The 26690-nt window shown below is 47.2% G+C and overlaps 1 protein-coding gene across 1 annotated transcript in view; it reads left to right on the top strand.

Annotated features, from left to right (window-relative positions):
- PRPS1 (phosphoribosyl pyrophosphate synthetase 1) overlaps window positions 1–16062 on the top strand; it is a 28448-nt gene extending 12386 nt beyond the window's left edge. Inside the window, exons 2-7 of the mRNA XM_003135301.5 lie at window positions 1679–1862; window positions 2897–2995; window positions 4410–4534; window positions 7856–8029; window positions 11911–12070; window positions 13522–16062. Of these exons, the coding sequence (XP_003135349.1) occupies window positions 1679–1862; window positions 2897–2995; window positions 4410–4534; window positions 7856–8029; window positions 11911–12070; window positions 13522–13614 (835 nt within the window). The 3' untranslated portion in view covers window positions 13615–16062. The remainder of the gene's footprint in view (window positions 1–1678; window positions 1863–2896; window positions 2996–4409; window positions 4535–7855; window positions 8030–11910; window positions 12071–13521) is intronic.
- The last annotated feature ends 10628 nt before the right edge of the window (window positions 16063–26690 follow it).

The raw sequence follows: 26690 nt of genomic DNA on the forward strand, positions 1-26690 counted from the left end.
TATGGAGTTCCTGGGCCAGGGATCAGATCCAAGCCACAGTTTCTGCCTATGCCACAGCTCTGGCAACACTGGATCCTTTAACACACAGTCCTGCGTCCAGGTGCTACTGAGATGCTGCTGATCCCATTGCACCACAGTGAGAACTCCGCTAGCCCCATTTTAAAAAATTCTTTTCTTTTTCTCTTTTTAGGGCCGCACCTGCAGCATATGGAAGTTCCTGGGGCTAGGGGTTGAATTGGAGCTGCTGCTGCTGGCCCACGCCACAGCCACAACCACACTAGATCTGAGCCACATCTGTGACCTGCACTGTCCCTTGTGGCAACACCAGATCCTTAACCCACTCTCAGTGGGCCAGGGATCAAACCACATCCTCACAGACACCACGTCAGGCTCTTCACCTGCTGAGCCACAAGGGGAACTCCTAATTCTTTTCTTAAAATTGTAGTTGACTTATAATGTTGTGTTATAACCCTATTTTTTTTTAAGTAGGATCCTTTCAGTTATTACTTGGATTGGAAAGGAATAAATATTAAATAACAATTATCTCTTATATCAGCTTCTGGCAATGGAATTATCTCGTTGAAGATTTTCCCTTCATCCACATTTCTTTTCATCTACACACTCTACATACACATGTGCCCACACACATTGCCACCTCACCTAGAGAATTAATTGGGGAAGTGGTGTTGCTTTGAGGTGTCACTGAGGTTATTATTTTTTTATTATTTTTAATAAGTTATTCTTGGTAAGGATCCAAGTATGAATCGTAAAACTTTCATTTTATCGTAAAATATAGCCTTACTCCATAATTAGAGTAACTTGCTATGGACTTTTTTTAAAAGAAGAGTTGCTAATTGGACCAGACTACAGTTAGCACAGAATGAGGGCAAGGACCACATCTGTTATCCACCATGTCCCTGGCACCTAGTACAGCGACGGGCATATAAACATTTAATATTTGTTCAGTTGGGAGTTCCCATTGTGGCACAGTGGAAACGAATCTGACTAGTATCCGTCAGGATGGCAGCTTCGATCCCTGGCCTCGTTCAGTAGGTTAAGGATCTGGCATTGCCCCAAGCTTTGGCATGCAGCCAAGTTGCTGTGGCCGTGGCATAGGCCAGCAGCTGCAGCTCCAGTTCGACCCCTAGCCTGGGAACTCCCATGTGCTACAGATGCGGCCCTAAAAAAAAACAACAACAACAACAGCAACCAAATTTGTTCAGTGAACTGCCAGTATGGCAGATGTGGTACCGTCTGCTGTAGAAAGCATCATTATGGAACGGTAGTGATTCACTCCATAATATGAGCTCTACTTCTTTGGTTATATATGGATTGTGACAGTCCTAGATACCATACCAAATTTGCTTTCACACATAGGAAATGAGATAGCCTGCCTGCTGAAATTAGAGTCCACTTACTTCTAAGTACCTTAGCCAGTCTTTTTCATGTCATGTCACTTATAAAGATAGGTGATAGGTGTATAGTACACTGAAGTGAACTGAGGCAGTAAACTGGTTCTGGTATAGGGGCTGTTCCAGGGGAATCTGCTGGAGTCTCAGGGGATCAAGTTCACATGCACCTGTAACCCCTTCATAGCATACTAGTGGGGAAGCCGTGTTTTTTTAGACCTGCCTGTCTACAGTGCTTTAAAATCTATTGTTGTGATGCTTTCCTGTAGTGTGGAAATCGGCGAAAGTGTGCGTGGAGAGGATGTCTACATTGTTCAGAGTGGCTGTGGCGAAATCAATGACAATCTCATGGAACTTTTGATCATGATTAATGCCTGCAAGATTGCTTCAGCCAGTCGGGTTACTGCAGTCATCCCGTGCTTCCCTTATGCCCGGCAAGATAAGAAGGATAAGGTAGGATCGGAATCTCCTTTTTGTCAATTCTTTTCTTTTTTTTTTTTTAATCAGGGGAAGCAGGGGTACTTGCCCAAAGTCAAAAAAAAAAAAAAAAACTTCCTTAATTATCAAATGTATATTTAGAGGCTCTTATTTTTTATTTTTTATTTTTATTTATTTGTTTATTTTTTGTCTTTTTGCTATTTCTTGGGCCGCTCCCGCGGCATATGGAGGTTCCCAGGCTAGGGGTCGAATAGGAGCTGTAGCCACCGGCCAACGCCAGAGCCACAGCAACGCGGGATCCGAGCCGCGTCTGCAACCTACACCACAGCTCACGGCAACGCCGGATCGTTAACCCACTGAGCAAGGGCAGGGACTGAACCCGCAACCTCATGGTTCCTAGTCGGATTAGTTAACCACTGCTCCACGACGGGAACTCCTTATTTTTTATTTTTTGCTTTTTAGGGCCACACCCGAGGCATACGGAGGTTCCCAGGCTAGGGGTCGAATCAGAGCTACAGCTGCCGGCCTACACCACAGCCACAGCAACTTGGGATCCAAGCCACATCTTCGACCTGCACCACAGCTCACGGCCACGCAGGATCCTTAACCCACTTAGCAAGGCCAGGGATCAGACCTGTGTCCTCACGGATACTAGTCAGATTGGTTTCTGCTGAGCCACGATGAGAACTCCCTTAAAAGAGATTTTAATAAAATTCTTTCAAAAATGACTTTTAGAGTCTGCCTAATTTAAGTGATTGAGCATTGGAAACACTTGAATATTCAAGGCTGAAAATATGTATATGAAGAAAATGGAAGGTAGGAAGGTATTTTCTGAAATATGTGTCCTGATTTGGAAAAACGATATTCCACTTCATATTTGTGCTAGGCTGTGATCTATTCAGAGTCAGTGGCCGTGTCACGTTCTGTGAGTTTCCCGGCAGCGCAGTGCCTTAAACACAGTAGGTGCATAATAAATAGCTGCTTCTTGAGCAAAATGAATTGCTTCTCATATTGGCTTTTTCTTTCTTTCTGTCCTCCCCTGCATTTAGAGCCGGGCTCCAATCTCAGCCAAACTTGTTGCAAATATGCTCTCAGTAGCAGGCGCAGATCACATTATCACGATGGACCTGCATGCTTCTCAAATTCAGGTATCGGTGGAAGCTAAATGTTGGCTTAGGAATTATTAGGGATTAGGAAAAGGGGGGAGAAGAGGATTGATAATGCTGAAGAGCACAGCAAAGCAAAAACTGCCCAAGTATAGCTCAAATAAACTAGACATTTTCAACATCCTCACCTTAAGCATGGTTCATGATCTTAGGCATGAACTGAGGTGGTTGGATAGGAAGGCAGTCTGTGACTCTGGGAAGAGGGTAGGCTTTGGCATCAGACTTAGTTTGAATGCTGGCTCTAACACTTAACTAGCTTTGTAAGCTTGGGCAGGTTATTCAACTTCTCTGAACATATACTGCTTTGTTATTGAAGTATCAAGTAAGATATTAAATACTTGGTAAAATGCCTGGCTGATTAAAGGTACCAAATAAGTGGGAACGGTTATTGTCATCGTTAAATATATTTTTTGTTTATTTAATTTATTTTCTTCTTTCTACGGCCCCACCTGCAGCATATGGAAACTCCCAGGCTAGGGACCGAATCGGAGCTGTAGCTGCCAGCCAGCCGACACCACAGCTATAGCAACGCGGGATCTGAGCCGAGTCTGAGACCTACACCACAGCTCGTGGCAATGCTGGATCCCCCACCCACTGCGCAAGGCCAGGGATCAAACCCGAATCCTCACGAACACTATGTCAGGTTCTTAACCTGCTGAGCCACAGTGGGAACGCCATCATCATTAAATTTAGAGCCATAGACAATGGAACCTACTTTCTAGGATAAACACAGAGTTAGGGGAGCAGAATACCACCTTATATTTCATACTTTATACAGACTTTGAAATCATTATCATTGGAGGTTTTTGGGAATCCACTGAGATATAGGACAGGTGATTATACTCATTTTATAGAAGAGGAACCAATGAGTTGTAAAATACAACTAATCTCTAGCAACTAGTGTTAGAACACAGCTCCCCTGACTTCTAGTTACTCTGGTTACTCTCTCTCTGTGACCATTTATGATAGATGCCTTCCACTAAGTTTATATACCATAGCATCTCTAACTGGCTTACCAGTTCGCTTTTGCTCCTTAACAAACCAGCCCAACATTTAATGGCATAAGGTAGTAAATATTTATTTCCTCATGGGTCTGCCTGTTGGCTGGGTACTTCTGGTCTTGGCTGGACTTGGCCATTTTCCCGAGAGCTCGCTCATGTGCCTATGGTTCATTGTAGGATAGCCCAGGGCTGGCTTTGCCCGTCATGGCCAGGCTCTCTTGCACAGCCCAGATTCCAGGAGCCTCTTTTCACAGTCGGCCCCACTGGGCATGCCTTCTGGTCTGTTTGTTACAGGAAAGTATCCTTTGGGCAAGTTGCTGTTCTCTTTGTGTTCAACATTTATAAAAGGAAGAGAAGGAAAAACGAGGCAAAACTGACCCAGCTTCTTTCAACAGGGCTTTTTTGATATCCCAGTGGACAATTTGTATGCAGAGCCAGCTGTCCTCAAGTGGATAAGAGAGAACATCTCTGAGTGGAGGAACTGCACCATTGTCTCACCCGATGCTGGAGGAGCTAAGAGGTATGGTTGCAAGTTGTATTATTCTCAACTTTGAATTGGAAAAAGCTTTCAGTTGTGTCAGAAAGTAATTTTTTTTTCTGTCAAAGTGACAGTCTTTTTTCATGCAAATTTAAAAAAATTTTTTTATTTTTATTTATTTACTTTCTATTTTTCTTTTTTGCTTTTTAGGGCCACACCCTCGACATATAGAAGTTCCCAGGCTAGGGGTTGAATTGGAGCTGCAGCTGCCGGCCTATGCCACAGCCACAGCCACACGGAATCTGAGCCCCATCTGTGACCTGCACCACAGCTCACGGCAACGCCAGATCCTTAACCCACTGAGCGAGGCCAGGGATCGAACCTGCATCCTCGTGGATCCTAGCTGGGATCGTTAGCCACTGAGCCACGAAGGGATCTCCCTATTTTTATTTTTTTTGTTATAGTTGATTTATAGTATTTTGTCAATTTCTGCCGTACAGTAAAGTGACCCAGTTTTACATATATATACATTCTTTTTCTCACATTATTCTCTGTCATGTTCCATCACAATTTTTTTTTTCTTTTCTTAAAGTTGATTTACAATGTTGTGTTAGTTTCAGGTGCACAGCAGAGTAATTCAGTTATTTATACATAGGTATTCTTTTTCAGACTCTTTTCCATTATAGGTTATTACAAGATATTGAGAAGTGATAGCCTTGTACTTCAGAGTCGATGTGCTGATAACCGGACATGGGCTGGATATGGGTTTTTTTTGTTTTGCTTTTGGGTTTTTTTGTTTGCTTTGCCACACCCAGGGCATGCAAAAGTTCCCGGCCCGCTGCAGCGACCTGAGCCATGGCAGTGGCCACACCAGATCCTTAACCCACTGAGCTACCGGGGAGGTCCTAGATATGGTTTTCCCCACTCCTGTTTGACTTGCCTGAGTTACTACCGAAAAGCTAAGATAGCAGCGGGGGCGGGGGGCACTGAATAGTCTGCTGTCAGGGGCTTGACCATAACCCATCAGTGCAGGGTCAGCAACGCTGTTGACCAGCAGGAGGGGTTTCCTAATGCATGGCACCTGCAATCAAAGCCCATGGTAATTGCGAACAAGTTAAGCTTTCACGTACCTCTTCATGCATCAGATCGTTTTGATCCTTTGGATTAAAATATTAAGCAGGAAGGCAAAGAAAGTGTGGTGATTATATTTAAAGGCAAGCTCTGAACATTCTAAACAAACTGATTGCCAGGGCCTGCCAGTCTCGGTGCTTCAGCTCACGTGGCGCAGACTAAGTGCTTTTCATTTCCTCGGCGGCTCACTCGTTAGTAAGGCATTCAAGAGCGCGCCACGTGTCCTTCTTGTTGTGGAAATAGAATGAAGAGCTGCAGAACACAGACGATTAGGAAACTCGAATGCAGATCTTCCCAAAAGCCATTCAGATCTTGAATAACGGTTTCTCAACAACCTCTTTATTTCAGGAACTTCAACAGAACTGATAAGCTGAGAGCCTTCGTTCTGTTCCTTCTCCAGCCAGATGTATGGCTGTGTGAGTCCCATGTCACCGTACCATCTGTAATACTAGAGACAGAGCCTAGAAAACCTCCCCCGCCCCCATGGTGGTTGTCATCCTTGTCTTGGGCATTCTTTTCACGTCTTCCACGGGGGCTTAGAAAACAGTCACATTCGAAATAAGTAATCCAGCAGGATTTTCCTTCCAAAATTGGGTACAGAAAAACTTTCAGTGGATGATTTATTGCTACATGATTTTGTTTCTTTGTTGACAGTTTTCTTTTAGCGATGCAATATTCTCAGTGAGTGGCTATCATTTCTGTCTTGGCAGGGTTTGGAGACTAGACAGAGAGAGATTCTGGTGTGATTGTGACTTGCACTGTAGTTCTCCTCTCGAGGATATAGGGACTTTTTTTACTTTTTTTTTTTTTTTTTGCTTTTTAGGGCCATGCCCGTGGCATATGGAAGTTCCCAGGCTAGGAGTCAAATCGGAGCTACAGTTGCCAGCCTACACCACGGCCACAGCAATGCCAGATCCAAGCTGCGTCTATGACCCACACCACAGCTCACGGCCATCCGGGATCCTTAACCCACTGAGTGAGGCCAGAGATCGAACCCTCATCCACATGGCCACTAGCAAGATTCATTTCCGCTGAGCCACAATGGGGATTCCCAGAATATAGTGACTTTTTCTAGCTCTTTATCAGTCACTGAGCTTGTCAGCCATTGAGTTGATGGTTTGGGATGCTTGTGATCATGGCATCTGTTTCATCTGAGTAATCATTCCAAGCAGATTGGTAATTCTGAGCCCACACAGGAGGAATGGAGAGCACAGGATATGTATGGGTCCTTTAGATCAGGGTACAAATGTTGCCTAGTTGTAGTTCAAATCTTGTTTGTTCTCTCTTACAAGGGCACAGGTTCTCCCTTATTTAGCACAAACTCAGATAGGTGACCATCGTCAGAAGGGAAACAGGACATAATGCTCTGGCTGGATCAGTACTACATTAAAAAACAAAACCAAAGCACAGGCCTCTTCACACATCATAAGAATGGCACAGTGGAGCGTGACCGTGCATGTCACAGGGGCAGCCCAGTCATATACACCGAATGCACTGCCATTAGAGTGAATTACATGGTATTTTGTCTCCAGATTTGTCTTCTTTCCCACCTTTTAGTCTGGTTTGTGTTACCTTGAAATTAAAAAAAAAAAGAATTCTGTTTTGATTTGAAGATACTTGTGGGCCATACAGCAAGATGCTCGGTTTGCCCAGTTCATTGGTCTGACTCTCTTTCTAGCAGTCATTAAAGGAACTCCCAGGCTTGGTGTCCAGGTACAGTTGACATGGACAGTGGGTGGGTCACTGAGGGGACTGTGATGAGGGCACAGGCATTGGAGCAGGCTGGGTACTACTCCTCTTCCCACCAAGGTCAGGTTCACCTTGGCACGTCAGACTGGGATGATCTGTACTCCTGGCATTAACCAAGTCTCCTCTCTCCCCTTCTGCTGCCAGTCCAGGACACAAACACACCCTAGCATTAGACCGCTTCCTGGGATGGCTGAGCGTGTCTGTCTATCCCCTACTGTGACTCAGAACGAATTATAATCTAAGCTTGACTAATACATTCATAAACTGTTCTCAGGAAATGGATGCATTTTTAGTCTATAAACCCCGGTTTGTGATGCCAATCAATCATGGTTGCTTTCCTCCAACCCCAGGAACTGTTGGGTTTCCAGGAGTATTCTCCCCCAGAAAATAAGCCCATTCTTCAGTTCCTTTCTTTTGTCTTAAGATACACACACACACACACACACACACACAGGTTTTAACCGTGCACACTCTGTTTTGCAGAGTGACTTCCATCGCAGACCGGCTGAATGTGGACTTCGCCTTGATTCACAAAGAACGGAAGAAGGCCAATGAAGTTGACCGCATGGTGCTGGTGGGGGATGTGAAGGACCGGGTGGCCATCCTTGTGGATGACATGGCTGACACTTGTGGGACAATCTGCCATGCAGCTGACAAGTGAGTGCCTAGTGGTGAGGCTGAGCGTTAGAAGTTGAAAAGCTGCTATCTGGAGTTCCATTGTGGCTTAGCGGGTTAAGAACCCGACACAGGGTCCATGAGGATGCAGGTTCTGTCCTTGGCCTCGCTCAGTGGGATAAGGATCCAGCATTGCCGTGAGCTGTGGTGTAGGTTGGAGACACAGCTCGGATCCCGTGTTGCTATGGCTGTGGCATCAGCCAGCAGCTGCAGCTGCAATTCAACCCCTAGCCCGGAAACATCCATATTCTGCAGGTGAGACCATAAAAAGAAAAAAAAAAAGCTGTCATCTGAATGCCTTAAGCTTGCTGATTCTTTTTGGAATTGAGTTGAAGGGATGTTAACTAGCTCTCTTTTGTCACCCTAGACGCAAATCACAATGCATGTAAATTGATGAGTTTTCCAGATTTCTTTGTTATTGTGCTAAACTATGAAATTTGCCACTTCGAAGTGTACAATTCAGTAGCTTTAGTTGCATTCACCATGTTGTGCAATTCTCACCACTTTACTTCCAAAATTGTCTCATCACTCTGAGTACTCTATTTTTTTTTTTTTTTCGTCTTTTTTGGGCCACACCCACAGCATATGGAGGTTCCCAGGCTAGGGGTGTCATTGGAGCTGTAACCACTTGCCTACACCACAGCATACCAACTCGGGATCTGAGCCGCATCTGCAACCTACATCACAACTCACCGCAGTGCCAGATCCTTAACCAAGGGATCGAACCAGCAACCTCATGGTTCCTAGTTGGATTCGTTTCTGCCGCACCATGACAGGAACTCCTGAGTACTCTATCTTTGATAGTTTTTTCAAAACAAGTTAAAATGAAAAATCCATAGGTAGACAGAAATATATTCCCATATTTATATTTTACCTAAGCTGGAAACCCTGGCCTTACCTCTTGACTATCCATTTGTTTTTCAGGGTTTTTTTTTTTTGTCTTTTGTCTATTGTCTTTTCAGGGCCGCACCTGCGGCATATGGAGGTTCCCAGGCTAGGGGTATAATTGGAGCTACAGCTGCCAGCCTACGCCACAGCTACAGCAACGCCAGATCTGAGCGGCATCTGTGACCTACGCCACAGCTCCTGGCAACGCTGGATCCTTAACCCACTGAGCAAGGCCAGGGATCGATCCTGCAACCTCATAGTTCCTGTCGGATTTGTTTCCACTGCGCCATGATGGGAACTCCTTGACTATCCATCTTAGCTGCTGCTGCCTTCATTCGTATTCCTTCTCATCGCTTGCCTGCACTGTTTCGAATTGCTTTCCCTCTGTTCTCTGCAGCCAGTCACGCATCACACTCCATCTTTCACATGGCTGCCCTGCTTATCTTCCTAAAAAACTAAGGCTAGATCCCCTGACTCCTCCTTTAAAACCTTAAGGGGCTCCCTGTTGCTTACAATTCAAGCCACGATAGACAGCATTGTTTCATAATTTCTTATTTTGGCCATGCTGGTGGTATGTGGAAATTCCTGGCCCAGGGATTGAACCTGTGCCACAGCAGTGACCCAAGCCACAGCTTGACAATGCCGGATCCTTAACCCACTAAGCCACCAGGGAATTCCTGTCATAATTTTTTTAAACTTTCAAGTGTCCAGACTTTGCACAGCACCTAGTGTATAGATGTAAACAATTGCTGAATGATTTCCTGGTTTGGATCCTGGAGTTTATATCCTTATAAACCCCCTTTTATCCTCTTAGTAAGGTAATGTTAATTGCTCTCTGAACATGATAGTGTTTCTTTCTTGTTCATGGTGTGCTCCAATGCCAGTCCCCTTTCGTGTCGGAGGCCAGCTCCGGTGGCCAGGGAGCATGCACTTCCCGATCGGAGAGGGACGCGCGTCGGCGAATGTACATATGGAGACAGCCTCTTTGTCCCTTCTTTCAGGGCGCTGGACTGCTCAAGCTTTATTGGCAACAGTGGTTGACTCTATAGACAGTTTTTCACTACAGATTACATTACAGTGTTGAAAGTACACTGGTTAACTCTTAGATGGTATAGCAGCTATGCATCCTGTTTTAAGATCTCTATCTTAACTAAACTTAGTGAGTACTTTGAAGAGGCCATAAAACACAAGAATTTAGCATTCACAAACCTTGTTTGTAGACTGGTGCTTATCTTCAAAGTGTTATGGCAGGGAGATAGTGTAAGTAAATATAAACCAACTTAATTAAACTGGCTACCACTAAAAAGCTTTTAAAATCAAAGACAAAACTCACAGCTAGGTTTTTTTGGATAAGATATGGCTAACTTCTATGGACCTCATTAAGATCCTAACTCTAAAGTTTACTATATAACTAGTTAATAGATAAACACTATGTTTTAACTAAGTTGGATTTAAATAGGGGAAAAGTCCTTCAGGATGAAATTTTTATTATACTATTGTTGTAATTTTGTTAAGTCACAAATCACCACAGGACAATAAGAATGGGAAATAAGAATAATAAGTAAATAATCAGGAAAGACTGAGAAAAACTGAATAACAAATAAAACAGCAGGAAAGACTAGGTCACCCGAGAAACAATCCATGTTCTCCAGTGCAAACACGGAAATTGCTTTCCCAGGAAAGCCCCAATTCTTCCCCATCAACATCAAAATGAGAGCTGTGTAACCTGAGGCCTACCCTCAGCTTGCACCGTGCAGGCAGGCTTTCATCCTGACCAGAGGCCCACCTTCGGCATGGCACTGTTCAGGTGAGCTTTTATCCTGACCAGAAGCCCACCTTCGGCTTGTACCGTTCAGGTGAGCTCCCTTTCTTGGTTAGGAACCTGCCTTCAGGTTTTTCTGCCATCAGGCAAGGTCTTTTTTTTGAGTCCCTGCATCTTCTCGGCTCCCCGCACTTTCGGTCCTGTAGCGCTGCATCTTTGACTATGGCTTCCAAGATTACCTTGGAAGACATTTCCGTTTTGGCCAGCCAGAAAGGGAAGAGAGCATGGAGGACCCCCCAGTATCTGTCCACATTTAGTTAGCCAGAATTAAGTCACATGGCCACACCTAACTGCAAGGGAGGCTGGGAAATGCAGTCCAGCTGTGTGCTAGGACAAAGAAGAGACAGATTTTATTGCGCATAGCAGTCTGCCACAGCCCTTTGATACCAACCCAAACCTGTTCATATCAACTCTTGGTCCATTTCTCTCTCCTTGCTATCTGAAGACTGAATTGCATCCCCCTAAAATTCAGCCCTAATGGAATTTTGGTGTTTGGAGATGGCACCTTTGGGAGGTAATTAGGTTTAGGTGGGGTCATGAGGGTGCAGCCCTCATGATGATATTGGTCCTCCTTATAAGATGAGACACCAGGAGTTCCCGTCGTGGCGCAGTGGAAACGAATCTGACTAGGAACCATGAGGTTGCCGGTTCTATCCCTGGCCTCACTCAGTGGGTGGTATTGCCGTGAGCTGTGGTGTAGGTTGCAGACATGGCTCGGATCCTGTGTTGCCGTGGCTGTGGTGTACGCCAGCGGCTGTAGCTCCGATTAGACCCCTAGCCTGGGAATCTCCATGTGCCGTGGGCGCGGCCCTAAAAAAGAAAAAAAAGAGGAATGAAGAGACATCAGAATCTCCCTCCCAACCTCTATCCCCACCTTGCGGTGTATGCACACAAAGAGGTCATACGAGCACACAGCAAGATGATGGCCCCCATAAACCAACAGAAGAGGTCTGAAAACAAAACCTACCTTGCTGACACCTTGATCCTAGACTTTCCGACCTCCAGAAACAAGTGAGAAAGAAATTCTGTTTAAAACCATCCTGTCTGTGGCATGTTGTTATGGCAGCCCAATCTAAGACGCTCCTCTTCCCTAACTCGGATTTTATAGTGACAAGGAAGATTACTCCTAATCAGCTCTTGCTTTTTCCTGTAGACTCCTCTCAGCTGGAGCCACCAGAGTTTACGCAATCCTGACTCACGGAATCTTTTCGGGCCCAGCCATTTCTCGCATTAACAATGCGTGTTTTGAAGCCGTAGTCGTCACCAATACCATACCTCAGGAGGATAAGATGAAGCATTGCTCCAAAATACAGGTGAGGATGACATCGTTAGAAAACAAGATTCCCCTGAGTCTTTAGGAGGTGGTTCCATGTGTTGAATTAGGTGTTTGGATTCTGGAGATTTTCCCCTTTGCTCTCAAGCTTTGGTCATCTGGATCTGGGACCCAAAAGGAAAAAAAGAGATCATGTGTCTAAAAAATTCAAACAGGAGTTCCCATCGTGGCTCGGTGGAAACGAATCTGACTAGCATCCATGAGGATGCAGGTTCGATCCCTGGCCTCGCTCAGTGGGTTAAGGATCTGGCATTGCCATGAGCTGTGGTGTAGGTTGCAGACGCGGCTCTCGGATCCCATGTTGCTGTGGCTGTGGTGCAGGCCAGCAGCTATAGCTCCGATTCAACCCCTAGCCTGGGAACTTCCATATGCTGCGGGTACGACCCTAAAAAATAAAAAAAGACGAAAAAAAATTTAAACAGCTGGACCTCAGAATCTCTGGAGGATGGAGCCCAAGATTCTACATTTGAACAGGCTCTCCCAGTGATTGTGATATACATTCAAGTTTTCAGGTCCATGCTTTGCATTGTGTGTGTGTCACTCGTAACTCTTGGCCCCTGCAAACATAATATGAAACCTTTAAACTGATGGTATGCTCCTTAGAACCTCGGTGTTTCTCCAAGTGTGCTCTGGAAACCACCTAATTATCCTGGGTTCTTGTTAAAATAGAGATGGCTTTGCTCCATCCAGGGCCTGCAAAACCAGAGGTCATGGGACCGGTATTTTAATTTTCTCAGGTCATTGTTAGACAATAAGGTTTGCTATTGCACTAAGAGAACAAGGCCTTGCTTAATTTAAAAAATATGTACAGTAATCCATTAGCTTTCTGAAATATGTGGAAATCAAGGGTTGCTGTCTTTTTTTTTTTTGTCTTTTAAGGGCCGCACCCACAGCATGTGGAAGTTCCCAGGCTAAGGGTCCAATCGGAGCTGTAGCTGCTGGTCTACACCACAGCCACAGCAATGCCAGATCCGAGCCGCGTCTGTGGCCTACACCACAGCTCATGGCAATGCCGGATCCTTAACCCACTGAGCAAGGGCAGGGATCAAACCCACATCCTCATAGATACTAGTCGGGTTCGTTACTGCTGAGTCACAACAGGAACTCCAGTGTCATTCTTAAGGATTTTTTTTTTCCACTTAAATATTCATTCTTTCATTCCTAAGAATTTTAAAATGCCAACCCACCACCATCTCGGTGAGCCTGAGTCAGAGTTTTTCCTCCATTAGCATTTTGACTCTCTCCCAAGTGGTTGGTTCTATTTAAAATGTGCTTACGAAGAACAGCTGGGTGTGGGCTCACTTGGGGAAACAGCACAGTGCAGCAGGCTTAAGGAGAAGGACCCTCTTTTGGCTGCTCAGCAGTGTCTGCAAACTGGCCAGTCCCCTGGGTCTATAGGAGGCTAACCTGATGCTTTTCTCGGCTTCCTAGGTGATCGACATCTCCATGATCCTTGCAGAAGCCATCAGGAGAACTCACAATGGGGAATCTGTCTCCTACCTGTTCAGCCATGTCCCTTTATAATAGAATAACTTCTGAGGCATGGAAAAAATAAAGTGAGCCCCGCCCGTTATCTTCCCTTGGTATTTGATGAAAACCCCAGCAGAAGACCCAGCTTGTTGCAGTGTAGCTTTCTACATCCCATGTTGGGTATAGGAGCGTTTCTCCTAAATTACAGAATGTTTGAGATTAACTGCTGGGATCTCCTACCTGTATTGTCTTGTCCCAGCTTCTCTGCTCTTGTGAGCCTCCTAGCTTTAACTGCAGACAGCTCAGCTGCAGACACAAGTGCAGACTTTGGAAAGCGTTGTGTAGGGTGTCTGAATGTCTCTGGGGAAGCTCAGACTACTTTGCATGTGAAGGCTTCAGTCCCCACCCCACCCCCACCCCCGCCAGACCCCTCCACACACAACGTGTGACAAGTTCTCTAAAGTCTCTACTAAATTACAGCAAGAGCCAGGCAGCCCCAACCCAGCTCTGGTCCCCTGAGGCCCTGTAGGTAAGGCTGGAGCAGCTCTAGGGCGGGAGCCTGAAGGAAGGCCACCCACCGTGCAGCAAATGCTTCTTGGGAGGAAAAAGCCTGATGCTTCACCCTGTGCTTGGATTCTGTCGCTTGGATCCTGCTTTGTCCCCATTCCTTTCCATTCGGCCTGACCTTCTTTTCCTGACCAAATGTCCTCTTGGTCCCAAATGATCGTTGTGCCATAGTCTTCTGGAAGGCTTTCCTGCTCTAGAACCTGTAGCATTTCCATGAGATTATTTCGCTGTAGCTTAATCTTCCTTTGCCCACGGCCACCGTGGTAGTGGGGGTTAGGTGGTGGTGTAGTGCCTTTTGATTAATTTAACTATTTAACGATCATCTTCCTTCTCTTGGATCTGTTTGGCCTCTCTAATGACCTGAGATTTCTGTTAAAAGGTTGATGTTACTGTCTCCTGTAGAAGAAACTAATAAAGTGTCCGTGTGAACGCGGGTCTGTATCTGTACTGGTCTCTCTGCCAAAGCTTTGGTTTAGGTGCCTGGCCGCCCAATGACACCGCTTCGCTTCTTTTTTTCTGAGCTATTAACTGCACTGTTAAGCCTCGAGTAGACACAGCAGCAGTTTTCTTCAGCTTGTAAGACCTTACAATGCCTGGGGTTAACTGCGAACCAGATATGGTGTAATTTTGGGCATTACACTTGAATGACAGGCTGAATAATGCTAATGCCCCCGGGATCTCTGGTTCTTAACTGCTGGATGAGACTTAGGTGTTTTCTTAGGGGAAGAGAGTAGTTTCTATAACGTATTCACTTTGAGCCAGTTTTGCCCAACTCCATCCGTAGTTGACACACATTTAGCATTTACTTTCAGCCCTTCTAATTATAGTGCATTCCAAAATGTTAAGTGAGTTTCTTTGTGCATCATCAAGTAAGGGCACCCTGACTTTTGGGGACGTTAAATGCTTCTGGAGCTCTGTGAAGGGCGTTCCCTGGTTTTTGAAGCCTGATCCTGCTTTTGTTTTCACCTTATGTTGAATATTGGGGTATTTACTTTACTTTTGACAAAAGTGATTTCAAAAGGGACCGAAGTGACGGAAGTTCCCATTGTGGCCCAGTGGTAACGAGCCGGACTAGTATCCACGAGGATGTGGGTTCGATCCCTGGGCTCGCTTAATGGGTTAAGGATCCCGAGTTGCTGTGACTGTGGCATAGGCCAGCAGCTGTAGCTCCAGTTTGACCCCCTAGCCGGAGAACTGCCATACGCCAAGGATGAGGCCTAAAAAGCAAAAGGCCAAAAAAAAGGGGGGGAGGACCAAAGTGAGCTGTGAAATGTGTTCCTCTGACCCTCTAGCCCGCTTTCACTTCAAGTCTTTGCTCTGGGAGAAGCTGACATGGAGCACTGATGCCATAACTTGCTGTTGCTGCTGCTGCTATTATTTCTTGAAGTATTGGGTCAGTTGATCAGAGCTTGCCGAGTCAGAGTATTCTGATGTCTGACTTACACTGTGGGCCCCCTTGGATAATCCAGGGTGAGGTTTTGAGGCCCTCGAGAAAGGCCTGCCGTCCCCGACTTTGTTCCCTATGCCTGGAGGAGGGTCAGGATTCAGTGTCCCGTGACACTCAGCAAAGTGCCTGAAGTACCACCAAGGCCATTCTTCTTTCCTCCAGTGGGAGACACCCAAGTGTCCTGAATGGCAAGCGATTCTTGCCTGGGGAGCAGTATGGGAAAGAGCCCTGGAGGGGCAGGAGGAGGAGGAGGCACAAAAGCCGAATGGAGTTGCAGTGAGACCCAGCTGGGAAGAAGCCGCCCCCCTAATATCTACGTGAGTGCTTCTGAGCCAGAGGCATCACCAGGTTCCATTTCCCCTCTTCTCCCCTCCCCTCACCCTCAACCAGAGTAAATGAGCACCTCCCAAATCTAATGCCTTTATCAAAGATTTATTTCATCTCAGGTTGGGGCTTTCCAGATGTGGAATAAAGTGTTTTCTGTTCAAGAGTTTATTTAACTGGGAGTTCCCGTCGTGGCTCAGTGGTTTACGAACCTGACCAGTATCCGTGAGGATTGGGTTCGATCCTTGGCCTTGCTCAGTGGGTTGGGGATCCAGTGTTGCTGTGAGTTGTGGTGCAGGTCACAGATGTGGCTCAGATCTGGCGTTGCTGATGCTGTGGCCGTGGGCCGGCAGCTGTAGCTCCGATTTGACCCCTACCATGGGAACCTCCATATGCCTCGGGTGTGGCCCTAAAAAGACCAAAAAGTTTATTTAACTTGCTCACTTATAGTATGTAGCCCTTAACCTGAAGGTTATTAGAATCATGTAAAACTTGAAATTTTAAAGAAAAACTCTCTCCTATTGACTTGCCCTCCTGCCTAGGTTGTGGAGGAGGGAAAGAGGCCTTCAGAAAAGGGTCCTATGGAGTTCCCGTCGTGGCACAGCGGAAACGAATCGGACTAGGAGCCATGAGGTTGTGGGTTCGATCCCTGGCCTTGCTTGGTGGGTTAGGGATCCGGCGTTGCCGTGCACTGTGGTGCAGGTCACAGACAAGGCTCGGATCTGGCATGGCTGTGGCTGTGGTGCAGGCCGGCAGCTGTAGCTCTAATGTGACCCCTAGCCTGGGAACCTCCATAAGCCATGGGTATGGCCCTAAAAAGACCAAAAGAGAAAAAGAAAGGAGTCATGTTATTGGTGACATCTCCCTAGTAACTTTGCAAGTTTCGACTGGAGACCACTGAGAGTAAACATCTTATTTGCAAAAGTAGCCATTACCGTAGTTGCCATTGTGGCTCAGTGGTAATGAACCCCACTAGTATCCAGGAGGACCTGGGTTTGACCCCTGGCCCTGCTCGGTGGGTTAAGGATTCGGCGTTGCCGTGAGCTGTGGTGTAGGTCACAGACACAGTTTGGATCTGGCCTTGCTGTGGCTGTGACGTAGGCCGGTAGCAGCAGCTCTGATTTGACCCCTAGCCTGGGAACTTCCGTATGCTGAGGGTGCGGCCCTAAAAAGACAGAAAAAAAAAGCAGCCATTACCTTTGGTCAGGAATGGAGCCAACCTCCTGCCCTTGCTTTAGTCTGCACCTCCAGTCTTTAGAGGTAGGGATACCAAGCCCCACTTCACCCCCATCATGGGGTAACTGGGGTCACCAGGGCCCTCTGTGCTGCCTCCTCTCAGAGCTGCAAATGGGAGAGGAATGCATACAGCCGTGGGGGTGGGAACACACCTCGTTTCCAGGCTGCAGCTTGACCAATCGTGTGCCTATTAGTCATTTGCTGCCTTTTGCCACAGCTGGCAACAATAAGGCTCTTCTAAAAGGCTTAGCCTTTTCTTTTCACAGGCATACCTGTGGCATATGGAGGTTCCCAGGCTAGGGGGCAGATCAGAGCTTCAGCTGGGACCTAGACCACAGCTCACGGCAACACCAGATCCTTAACCCACTGAGCGAGGCCAGGGATGGAACCCGCATTCTCATGGATACTAGTCAGATTCTTAACCCACTGAGCCACAACGGGAACTCCAAGGCTCAGCCTTTTGCACGTGATTATTCAAAAGCACACTCAGCCTTTTGCACACATTATTCAAAAGCAGTGGTGTCCCTGCCCTCAGAACCAGGCATTGGCACCTGGACACCACTGCTTGAAAGAGGTCTTGACGGTAATGATTGAAAGGCAAATGGTGCTGCAGCTGAAGACTCCCCTTCCTGCTTTATTCTTTCACCCGGCTTTTTGTTGACTTTTTAGGGCCACACCTGCGGCATATGGAGGGTCCCAGGCTAAGGATCCAATCAGAGCTGTAGCCAATGGCCTATGCCACAGCCACAGCAACACCAGATCTGAGCTGCATCTGCAACCTACACCACAGCTCACAGCAACGCTGGATCCTTAACCCAGTGAGCGAGGCCAGGGATCGAACCTGCATCCTCATGGATGCCAGTCGGGTTCGTTAACCTCTGAGCCATGATGGGAATTCCTTTCACTAGGTTTTGAGGCCCGTTTTCTCTTGTAGATCTCTTTCTGCAAGTCTCAGACTCCTTGTTTAAGAATAAAGCAAATTCTCCAAATTTTATGATGGATAAGTCTTGATGTTCTGTAGAATATTTTTTCTTTCTTTCTTTCTTTCTCTCGCTTTGCTTTTTAGGGCTGCATGTGTGTGGCATGTGGAGGTTCCCAGGTCAGGGGCCTAACTGGAGCTGTAGCTGCTGGCCTATGTCAGAGCCATAACAACGCAGGATCCGAGCCACGTCTGCGACCTATATACCACAGCTCATGGCAATGCTGGATCCTTAACCCACTGAGCGAGGCCAGGGATTGAACCCACGTCCTCATGGATCTAGTCGGGTTCTTAAACCACTGAGCCACGACCAGAACTCCCTCTGTAGAATCTTGGTTCAAGCATTTCTTCTCGATCACCTATTCCAAAGTCTAGGTCTTAGCAGAACAACTGCAGAGGAGCTAAGATGTTAACGGGCATATTCAGATCCCTTGTACTAAAGGCACGTGCAGGTTAGGATCCATCAGGCTACTCTTCTGGGATGTTTCTACCAGGGCTGGTGATGTTAGCTGCCTCAGAAGACCCTTATGCTGTTAAGAAAAAACCTGCGTCATTATGACACGGCGAAGATTGAATGTTCAGGAGCTCTCTGGTGGCTCAGCAGGTTAAGGATCTGGCATTGTCACTGCAGTTGGCTCAGGTCACTGCTGTGGCGCAAGTTTGATCCCTTGGCCCAGGAACTTCCACATGCTGTGGGGAAAAAAAAAAAAAGAAAGAGAAAGATTGAACGTATGGTCAGATGTTAAATCTGAAGTAAGGCCAGATGTTAGTTGTCAAATCTGAAGGAAATTCCAGTGTAAAATCTCTTTCGGAGAGTTTCCCTTAAATCTGATTACCGGGAAGCTGACTTGATGTCACCTTTGGCGCACTTGGATGGGGAGGGAGGGGGTCACTGTTTCTTTTGAGTGTTTGTTCATGAGAAATGGAGGGCGAGGGATGTAGAGGGTAATATTGAAGAAGCGACGGATCTTTTCCTTAAAGCTTTCAGGAAGCTCAAGTGGCCCCAGAAGATCTGTGCTAATGATTGCTGCTCGGCCTGTAAGATTGCAAAGATCCAAGGCCTTGCAGGGGGCTGGACAGGCTGGACAGGCCTGGCCACCACTGCCCATTCCCCCAGCGCCCATTCTCGTGCCTGGATGCCCTTGGCCTGTGATATTCCTAAGGACATCGATCTTGCTAGGAAGCACCTTAGGCCCCCTCTTCTGGAGCATGTTCCCTTGGTTTTCAGCTTGCAGAGTGAAAGGGAAGGAGACACAGAAGGGCAGGGTAACCTTTTCCATCCCAGCCTTTGGTAACCTTACCCACCCCCGAGCCTCAGAAACCCAGCTGGCTCCTTGCTCCGGCTGAGTCCATGGGGCATGGTCCTCTTTGCTGCTGGCCTATGGCATGCCCCTGGGGACAGCCTGCTGTCCCCCCCGCCCCATGATTCCAGGGAGACCAAAGGCAGCCACCAGAGTTGAACTCTTCTCCAGCTCTCCTTTCCTGCGCCCTTTGCCCCAGTTTTCCCAATAGCTCAGCGGCCAACTGTAAAATTAAAAACAGAAGGAGGAAAAGTATTTGAAGCCCTGCAGAGTGACGAGAGGCCTCTCTTCCATTCTCTGTCACGCTTTATTTTTCCAACTGGCTCAATTCTATATTCTTCAAGTTCAACTCAGCGTATCCACTTGCCACAGCAGTCGTATTGCTTCACCCATACAGTTGCCATGAGCTCATGCAGGTCTTGAGTTTTTTTTTCCCCCACATCTTGGGGTTTTGATTCAGGGTTTGAAGAGAAAACAAAACAGGACAGCCAGGCTTGACCAATCCATTTCACCCGGACAATACATGGAACAGAGGTTTTCTACCTCCAACACGTAAGTCAGCCTGGAGCCACTCTGCCCAACTGTAGTCCCTGTCCTCTAAGTTCTTGGGGTAGAGCCGCCGATGACACAGTGGGTGGGGACTTAGTGGTGCCCAAGGGGCTGCGGCGAGGGCAGGGGAGAAGCACGATGAGGGCAGGGCTGCCCAGCGCCTGAAGCCTGGCTGACCACCCTTCCCCCTCCCAACCTTTTTCTGCACCACCCCCAGCCCCCCTGGGTCCTGTCAATACTGCCGAGCTGCCACCAGGGGGAGCCAAGCAGAGGCTGGAGGGAAGGGACCCCTGGGGAAACCAGCTGGAGGCTCTAAGCGCCTGTCGGTCCTCCGGGTGCCCTCTTCCCCTTTAGGCTCCCAGCCGCCAGGGTGACCACACGGTGCCCAATTCCCATTCATTCAGCAGCCAGGAAAGTGCACGCAGTAGGAGCGCGCTCTAAGCGCTGTGCTAGATGCCGGCAACACAGAAACAATCCCACTAGGTTCTCCACCCCAGGCGCTCTCTCCCGCCTAGAGGGCCAAACAGGACATTACAACTTTGTGGGATGGGAAGCAAGATAAGGGAAGAGCAAAGTGTTGTGGAAGTAGACTAAGATGGCTATTGTCCCAGGGTAGTTATTAATAGCACCCAAGTTACACATTGCCCTGGTTTGGATAATTGAGGACCCTATCATATGTTACCCTACATGTAACATATACTAAGGAGTGTGAATTTATCCTAGCAGCAGAGAGGAGCAACCGAAGGCTTTAAGCAAGGTACTGACAGGATCAGATCCACACAATTAAAATAGACTGGTAGTATGTGAAGAGTGGACCTGGGCTGGGGGATCAATTTCGGAGCCATGCAGTTGTCCAATGGAAAGATGAGGGCAGCCCAGGTGAGAGAAGAGCTGGTAGAGAGAACCCCAATTTGCAAAATTTGGCCAGGAAATATATTCTGCAATGTATTTGCAGAACTTAGTGATATTTTTATTTTTTATTTTTTGCTTTTTTTTGGGGGGGGAAGGCACCCGTGGCATATGGAAGTTCCCAGACTAGGGGTTGAATTGGAGCTGCAGCTGCCAGCCTACACCACAGCCAGAGCAACTCAGGATCTGAGCCACGGCTGCAAGCTACACCACAGCTCACGGCAACACCAGATCCTAACCCACTGAGCGAGGCCAGGGATTGAATCCGAATACGCATGGATACTAGTTGGGTTCTTAACCCACTGAGCCACAGCGGGAACTCCCATGAACTTGATGATGTTTTGATGCATGGATTGAGGGAGAAGGAGGGTGTCCAGGACAACTTACATTTTTTTGGCCTGAGTGCCTGTGGATGCTGGTACTGAGGAGGATAGGGCATGCCACTGAATTTCAGCTGAGGAACTGCCAAGTTTAAGGTGCCCGGAGGACCTCACCAGGAGGACCCAACAGGCAGCCAGTGCTGCCAGCAGAGAGGTTGCGGTCACCAATACATTTTTGCCCAAATGCCCTCCGCAGACAGTCATGAATCCACGGGACTGTAAACCAGGCCAGCCTTAAGCATCCTAGGTGTTTGAATCCAAAGAATAAGGAAAAGTGTGTGTGTAGGGGTTATGGGATGGGAGGAAAGCTAGGGAACAATGAAGGTAAAGAGTTTTAAATGCACAAGATAAAAATCTGGATTATAGGTTATCTAAAGGAAAATTATAAATAGAAGCCAACAAAGAAGGCTCTAAAAGAAAGACCTACGGATATTTGAAAAATTATAGGAGTTCCCTGATGGTGCAGCAGGTTAAGGACCCAGCGTTGTCACTGCTGTGGCTTGGGTCACAGCTGTGGCACAATTTTGATCTCTGGCCCTGGAAGTTCCCCATGCTGTGGGCACGGCCAAAAAGAAAAAAAAAAGAGAAAAATTATAGGCAGTTTACATCAGCATTATAGATACTTAGGGAGACGTGTGTAAAAAGCCTGACCTTGTAAGCTGCCGCCCCATGACAATGATTATTTGGGTTTATTGGGGAGGTCTACTTGAGTGAAGCAAGAGCAGAAGCAAGAGCAGCAACAGCAGGTTAAGAAAATCTATGGTAACAGTTTAACAGGGTCCAAGGCCAGCTTTAGAAGGCTACATCAGCAAACCCGCTAGGGAATGGTGATCAGAGATTCATTGAAAAGGCGGGCAAGGTCTTCAGAGCCTTTGCTTCACGTGGAACAGAATCCTTATGTTTTTCGTCTTAATTAAAATGTCTGAGATAATTATAGCTTCACAGGCAGTTGTGAAAAAATAATTCAGAGATTCCCATATACCCTTTATGTATACGCGTTCTCCCAACTGTCACATCTTGCAGAACTATAGTGTAATATACAACCAGAATCAATATATTGATGCAGACAAGATACAGACAGTGCCATCACCACAAGGAGCCCTTCCTTGCCCTAAAAGGAAACACTCACTAAAAACAGCCACACCCACTTCCCTCCCACCTCTGCCCCCTCCTTAATCCCTGACAACTACTAATCTGTTCATCATTTCCATAACTTTGTCATTTCAAGAATGTTGTATAAACAGAATCATATAGCATGTAACCTTTTGGGATTGGCTTTTTTTGGGGGGGGGACTGTGCCTGTGGCATGAGGAAATTCTGGGGCCAGGGATTGAACCCACGCCATAGCAGTGACAGTGCTGGATCCTTAACCTGCTGAGCCACCAGCAAACTCCTGGCTTTTTTTTTTCTTAGGGCCACACCCGTGGCATATGGAGGTTCCCAGGCTAGGGGTCCAATCGGAGCTATAGCTGCCAGCCTATGCCAGAGCCACAGCAACGCCAGATCTGAGCCACGTCTGGTCTGCAACCTACACCACAGCTCACGGCAACGCCAGATCCCTAACCCACTGAGCAACGCCAAGGATAGAACCAGGAACCTCATGGTTCCTAGTCAGATTCATTTCCGCTACACCACGACGGGAGTGCCCTTCTTTTTTTTTAACTCAGCCTAATTCTTTGAGGATTCACCCAAGTCACATGTATCATTAATTTGTTCCATGATATATTCCACTGTTTAACCATTCACCCATTGAAAGATATACTCTCCAGTTTGGGACTATTCAGACTAAAACTGTTAGGAACAGTCACGTACAGGTTTTTTTTGCACGACTGTAAGTTTTTAGTTCTCTGGGATAAATGCCCAGAAACACACTTGCTGAGTCATATGGTGGTTGCCTGTTTTTTGTTTTGTTTTGTTTTGTTCTTCGAAACTGCCAAACGGGTTGCCACAGTGGCTACATCATTTTGCATTCCCAGCAGCAGTGTGCAAATGATCCAGTTTCTCTGCATCCTCACCAGCATTTGGTGGCGTCACTTTTGGGTTTGCAGCTTTTGCTCAGCTGTTCCAAGAGGTACATAGTAAGGTCCCATTGTGGCTTTCATTTGCATTTCCCTAATGGCTGATGGCGGGGAACATCCTTTCGTGTGCTTTTTTGCCATCCTCATAGCCTCTTTGCTGTAGTGTCTGATCAACTCTTTCTGGATCTTTTCTTTTTCTTTTTCTTTTTTTTTTTTTTTTTTTTTTTTTTTTTTTTTTTGTCTTTTTGCCTTTTCTAGGGCCGCTCCGCGGCATATGGAGGTTCCCAGGCTAGGGGTTGAATTGGAGCTGTAGCCACCAGCCTACGCCAGAGCCACAGCAACGCGGGATCCGAGCCGCGTCTGCAACCTACACCACAGCTCACGGCAACGCCGGATCATTAACCCACTGAGCAAGGCCAGGGACCGAACCCGCAACCTCATGGTTCCTAGTTGGATTCGTTAGCCACTGCGCCACGATGGGAACTCCCTCTGGATCTTTTCTGAGCCTTCTCTTTCAACCGGCTCCCTCTGACACTGCTCCGGCTCAGGAAGGGGGCATGGGGCACCATTGCAGGACTGCCAGCTGGGGGTCCAGTACAGTCCCCACTCAGCCTCCACTGACAACCGAATTGGGACCCCCCCCCCCGTTACTGGTGGGCAGGATTAGGAGTTCTGGCCTCCACCAGGCCTCCATGGATACATCCTGGCTGGGAAGGCTGTGGTCCCCGTTACTTCTGGGCAACACGGAAAGTCTTAGGTCTTCACTAGAGCTTCTGACACCACCCGGCCAGGAATGGAAGGGTAGTCTCCTTACCACGTTTGTGGGCGTGGAAGTCCTGGCTCCTCACGGGGTCTCCTCATTACCAACCAGTGAGGATGAAAGACCCAGCTCCCTCCTCTGCCTCCTCAGGTGGGACCTTGGGGGCCTGAGTTGAAGTCTCTGCTCCCCTCAGCCTTTGCTAGGGGTAGGGTGAGGGACAGGGCCACAGTTTTTGCTGTGGTGTTTCGCCACAACGGAGAGATACATATCTAAAACTTTCTGCCTTCCCATGGAGACAACCTCAATGTCCATTGACAGATGAATGGCCTAAGCAGATACAGTACATATACACAATGGAATACTACTCAGCCATTAAAAAGAACAAAATAATGCCATGTGCAGCAACATGGATGGAACTAGAGACTCTCATGCTAAGTGAAGTAAGTCAGAAAGAGAAAGACAAATACCATATGATATCACTCATACCTGGAATCTAATATACAGCACAAAGGAACCTATCCACAGAAAAGAAACTCATGGACTTGGAGAACAGACTTGTGGTTGCCAAGGGGGAGGGGAAGGGAGTGGGATGGGCTGGGAATCTGGGATTAATAGATGCAAACTATTGCATATGGAGTGGATAAGCAATGAGAACCTGTTGGATGGCACAGGGAACCATATCTAATCACTTGTGATGGAAAGTGATGGAGGATAAGGTGAGAAAAAGAATGTATATATATATATATATGTACGACTGGGTCACTTTGCTATACAGCAGAAGTTAACAGAACATTGGAAATCAACTATAATAAACAAAAATTAAAAAATTTAAAAAGAGATAAAATTTTCTGTCTTCCTAGGCTGCCGCTTTCCTAGCAAGAGAGGACTTTTTGCTGTTTTTTGGTTTGTTGGTTTAATATGCAACAGCTAGCATTTCCAGGTTGTCAAATTCTTCAGCTCAAGGTCTGGAATGTGTGAGGCAAGAAGAAAACCCAGGGAACTCACCAGCATGTTGTTCCTTGAGTCTGAAAACTCCTACCCTGTCTGCCATCTCTACCTTTCAGGCTCTCCTATGATAGTTTTATACACACTATCCGGATTTGTCCGTTGTACTCAGCAGAAGGAATCAGCAAAAGTACATCTAGTCCATCTCCCCAGGCCTTCTTTTTTTCTTTTAAATAAGAATTATTTATTTATTTATTTGGCCACTCCCGAGGCATGCACGAGGTCCCGGGCCAGGGATCGAACCCATGCCATAGCATGCTAGGCCACCAGGGAACTCCCCCAGACCTCCCTTTGCCTTTGAAAACATCCACAACTTCTTTTTTTGTTGTTGTTGTCTTTTTAGGGCCGCACCTGTGGCATACGGAGGTTCCCAGGCTAGGGATTGAATCAGAGCTACAGCTGCCAGCCTACACCACAGCCACAGCAACGCCAGATCTTTAACCCACTGAGCAAGGCCAGGGATGGAACCCGCAACCTCATGGTTCCTAGTTGGATTCGTTTCCACTGCACCATGACGGGAACTCCGCTTCTTCTTCTTGATACTTAACATATCAGAAAGTGCGCAATTCATAAGCTCGATGAATTTTCACATGCCGACCATGTGTCACACCCAGATCAAAACCCAGGACTTGTCAGCACCCCATGAGTCCCCTCTCAGCCCCTTTCAGCCACACCCTCCACGCTAGAGCAGCTATGACCGCTGTGGCTCTTACCTGGCTAGTGTAGCAGAAAGGCAACACTAGCTGGAGAGCCACTCTGACTGGCTTGTACCTCTCTCCAGTGTATGCGAGTGTGTGTGTGTGCGTGTGCGCGTGTGTGAGTGTATGTGTGTACATGCCCCCTCACACATAAGCTAGTGGGGTTTGCACACATAAGCTACTGGGGTTTGCTCACGTAAGCTAGTGGGGTTTGCACACGTAAGCTAGTGGGGTTTGCACACGTAAGCTAGTGGGGTTTTTGCACACCACTTGTATCTAACTGATCTCCTCCCAGATGCACCTTAGGTTTGAAAGTTTTTCCTGAACCTGGGTTCAAATTCGAGTTCCATTATGTACCAAACGTTCAGTGTAGCGACTAAGAACGTGGGCTTTGGAATCAAACCTGAGTTTCGATCCCAGCTCTCTGGCTTCTCGGCTGCATGGTCTAGAAAAGGGTCAAAACAGTAGGACCTGAGGGGGCACTGTGAGGATTCAGTTAAACAGCTCGAGGGAAGGGCTTCGAAAGGCACTTGACTCATAAGCCAACCCTCAATCAATGCAGGCAGTTCCATGATTCGTATCAGGATGGTTGTGACCCTCGAAGGACATAAATTATGTCAAGGACCTGATACAGTTCCCGACACTTGGTACGTGTTAGCTCTCTTCCTTCCTGCCTGCAGGGGAACGCTAAGCTGTCAGTACCAATTCTAATTGTGTCATCACGGGTCGGAAGAAGAGAGGGAAAGGCTTTAGTGGGGAGAGTAGCTGTGCTGTGCTGTCCTTCCCAGGGCCTCCTGGGAATAGGCGACAGGCGCCCTTTTTCCTTCCCCTGCTCAGGAGCAAGTTCAGCTCCCAACCACCGGCCCAGAGGACTCTTCTCAGTGAGAAGAAGGCAAAGCCGATGGGAACGCCAGCCCCCCTCTCTCCATAGGTTGAGGTCTCTCCGGCCCTCTGACA

Source organism: Sus scrofa, chromosome X (genome assembly GCF_054392235.1).
Source record: "Sus scrofa isolate SSC_HxYL_T2T_F1_AM1 chromosome X, Sscrofa_HxYL_maternal_Yorkshire_Landrace_v2.0, whole genome shotgun sequence".
NCBI lineage: Eukaryota > Metazoa > Chordata > Mammalia > Artiodactyla > Suidae > Sus > Sus scrofa.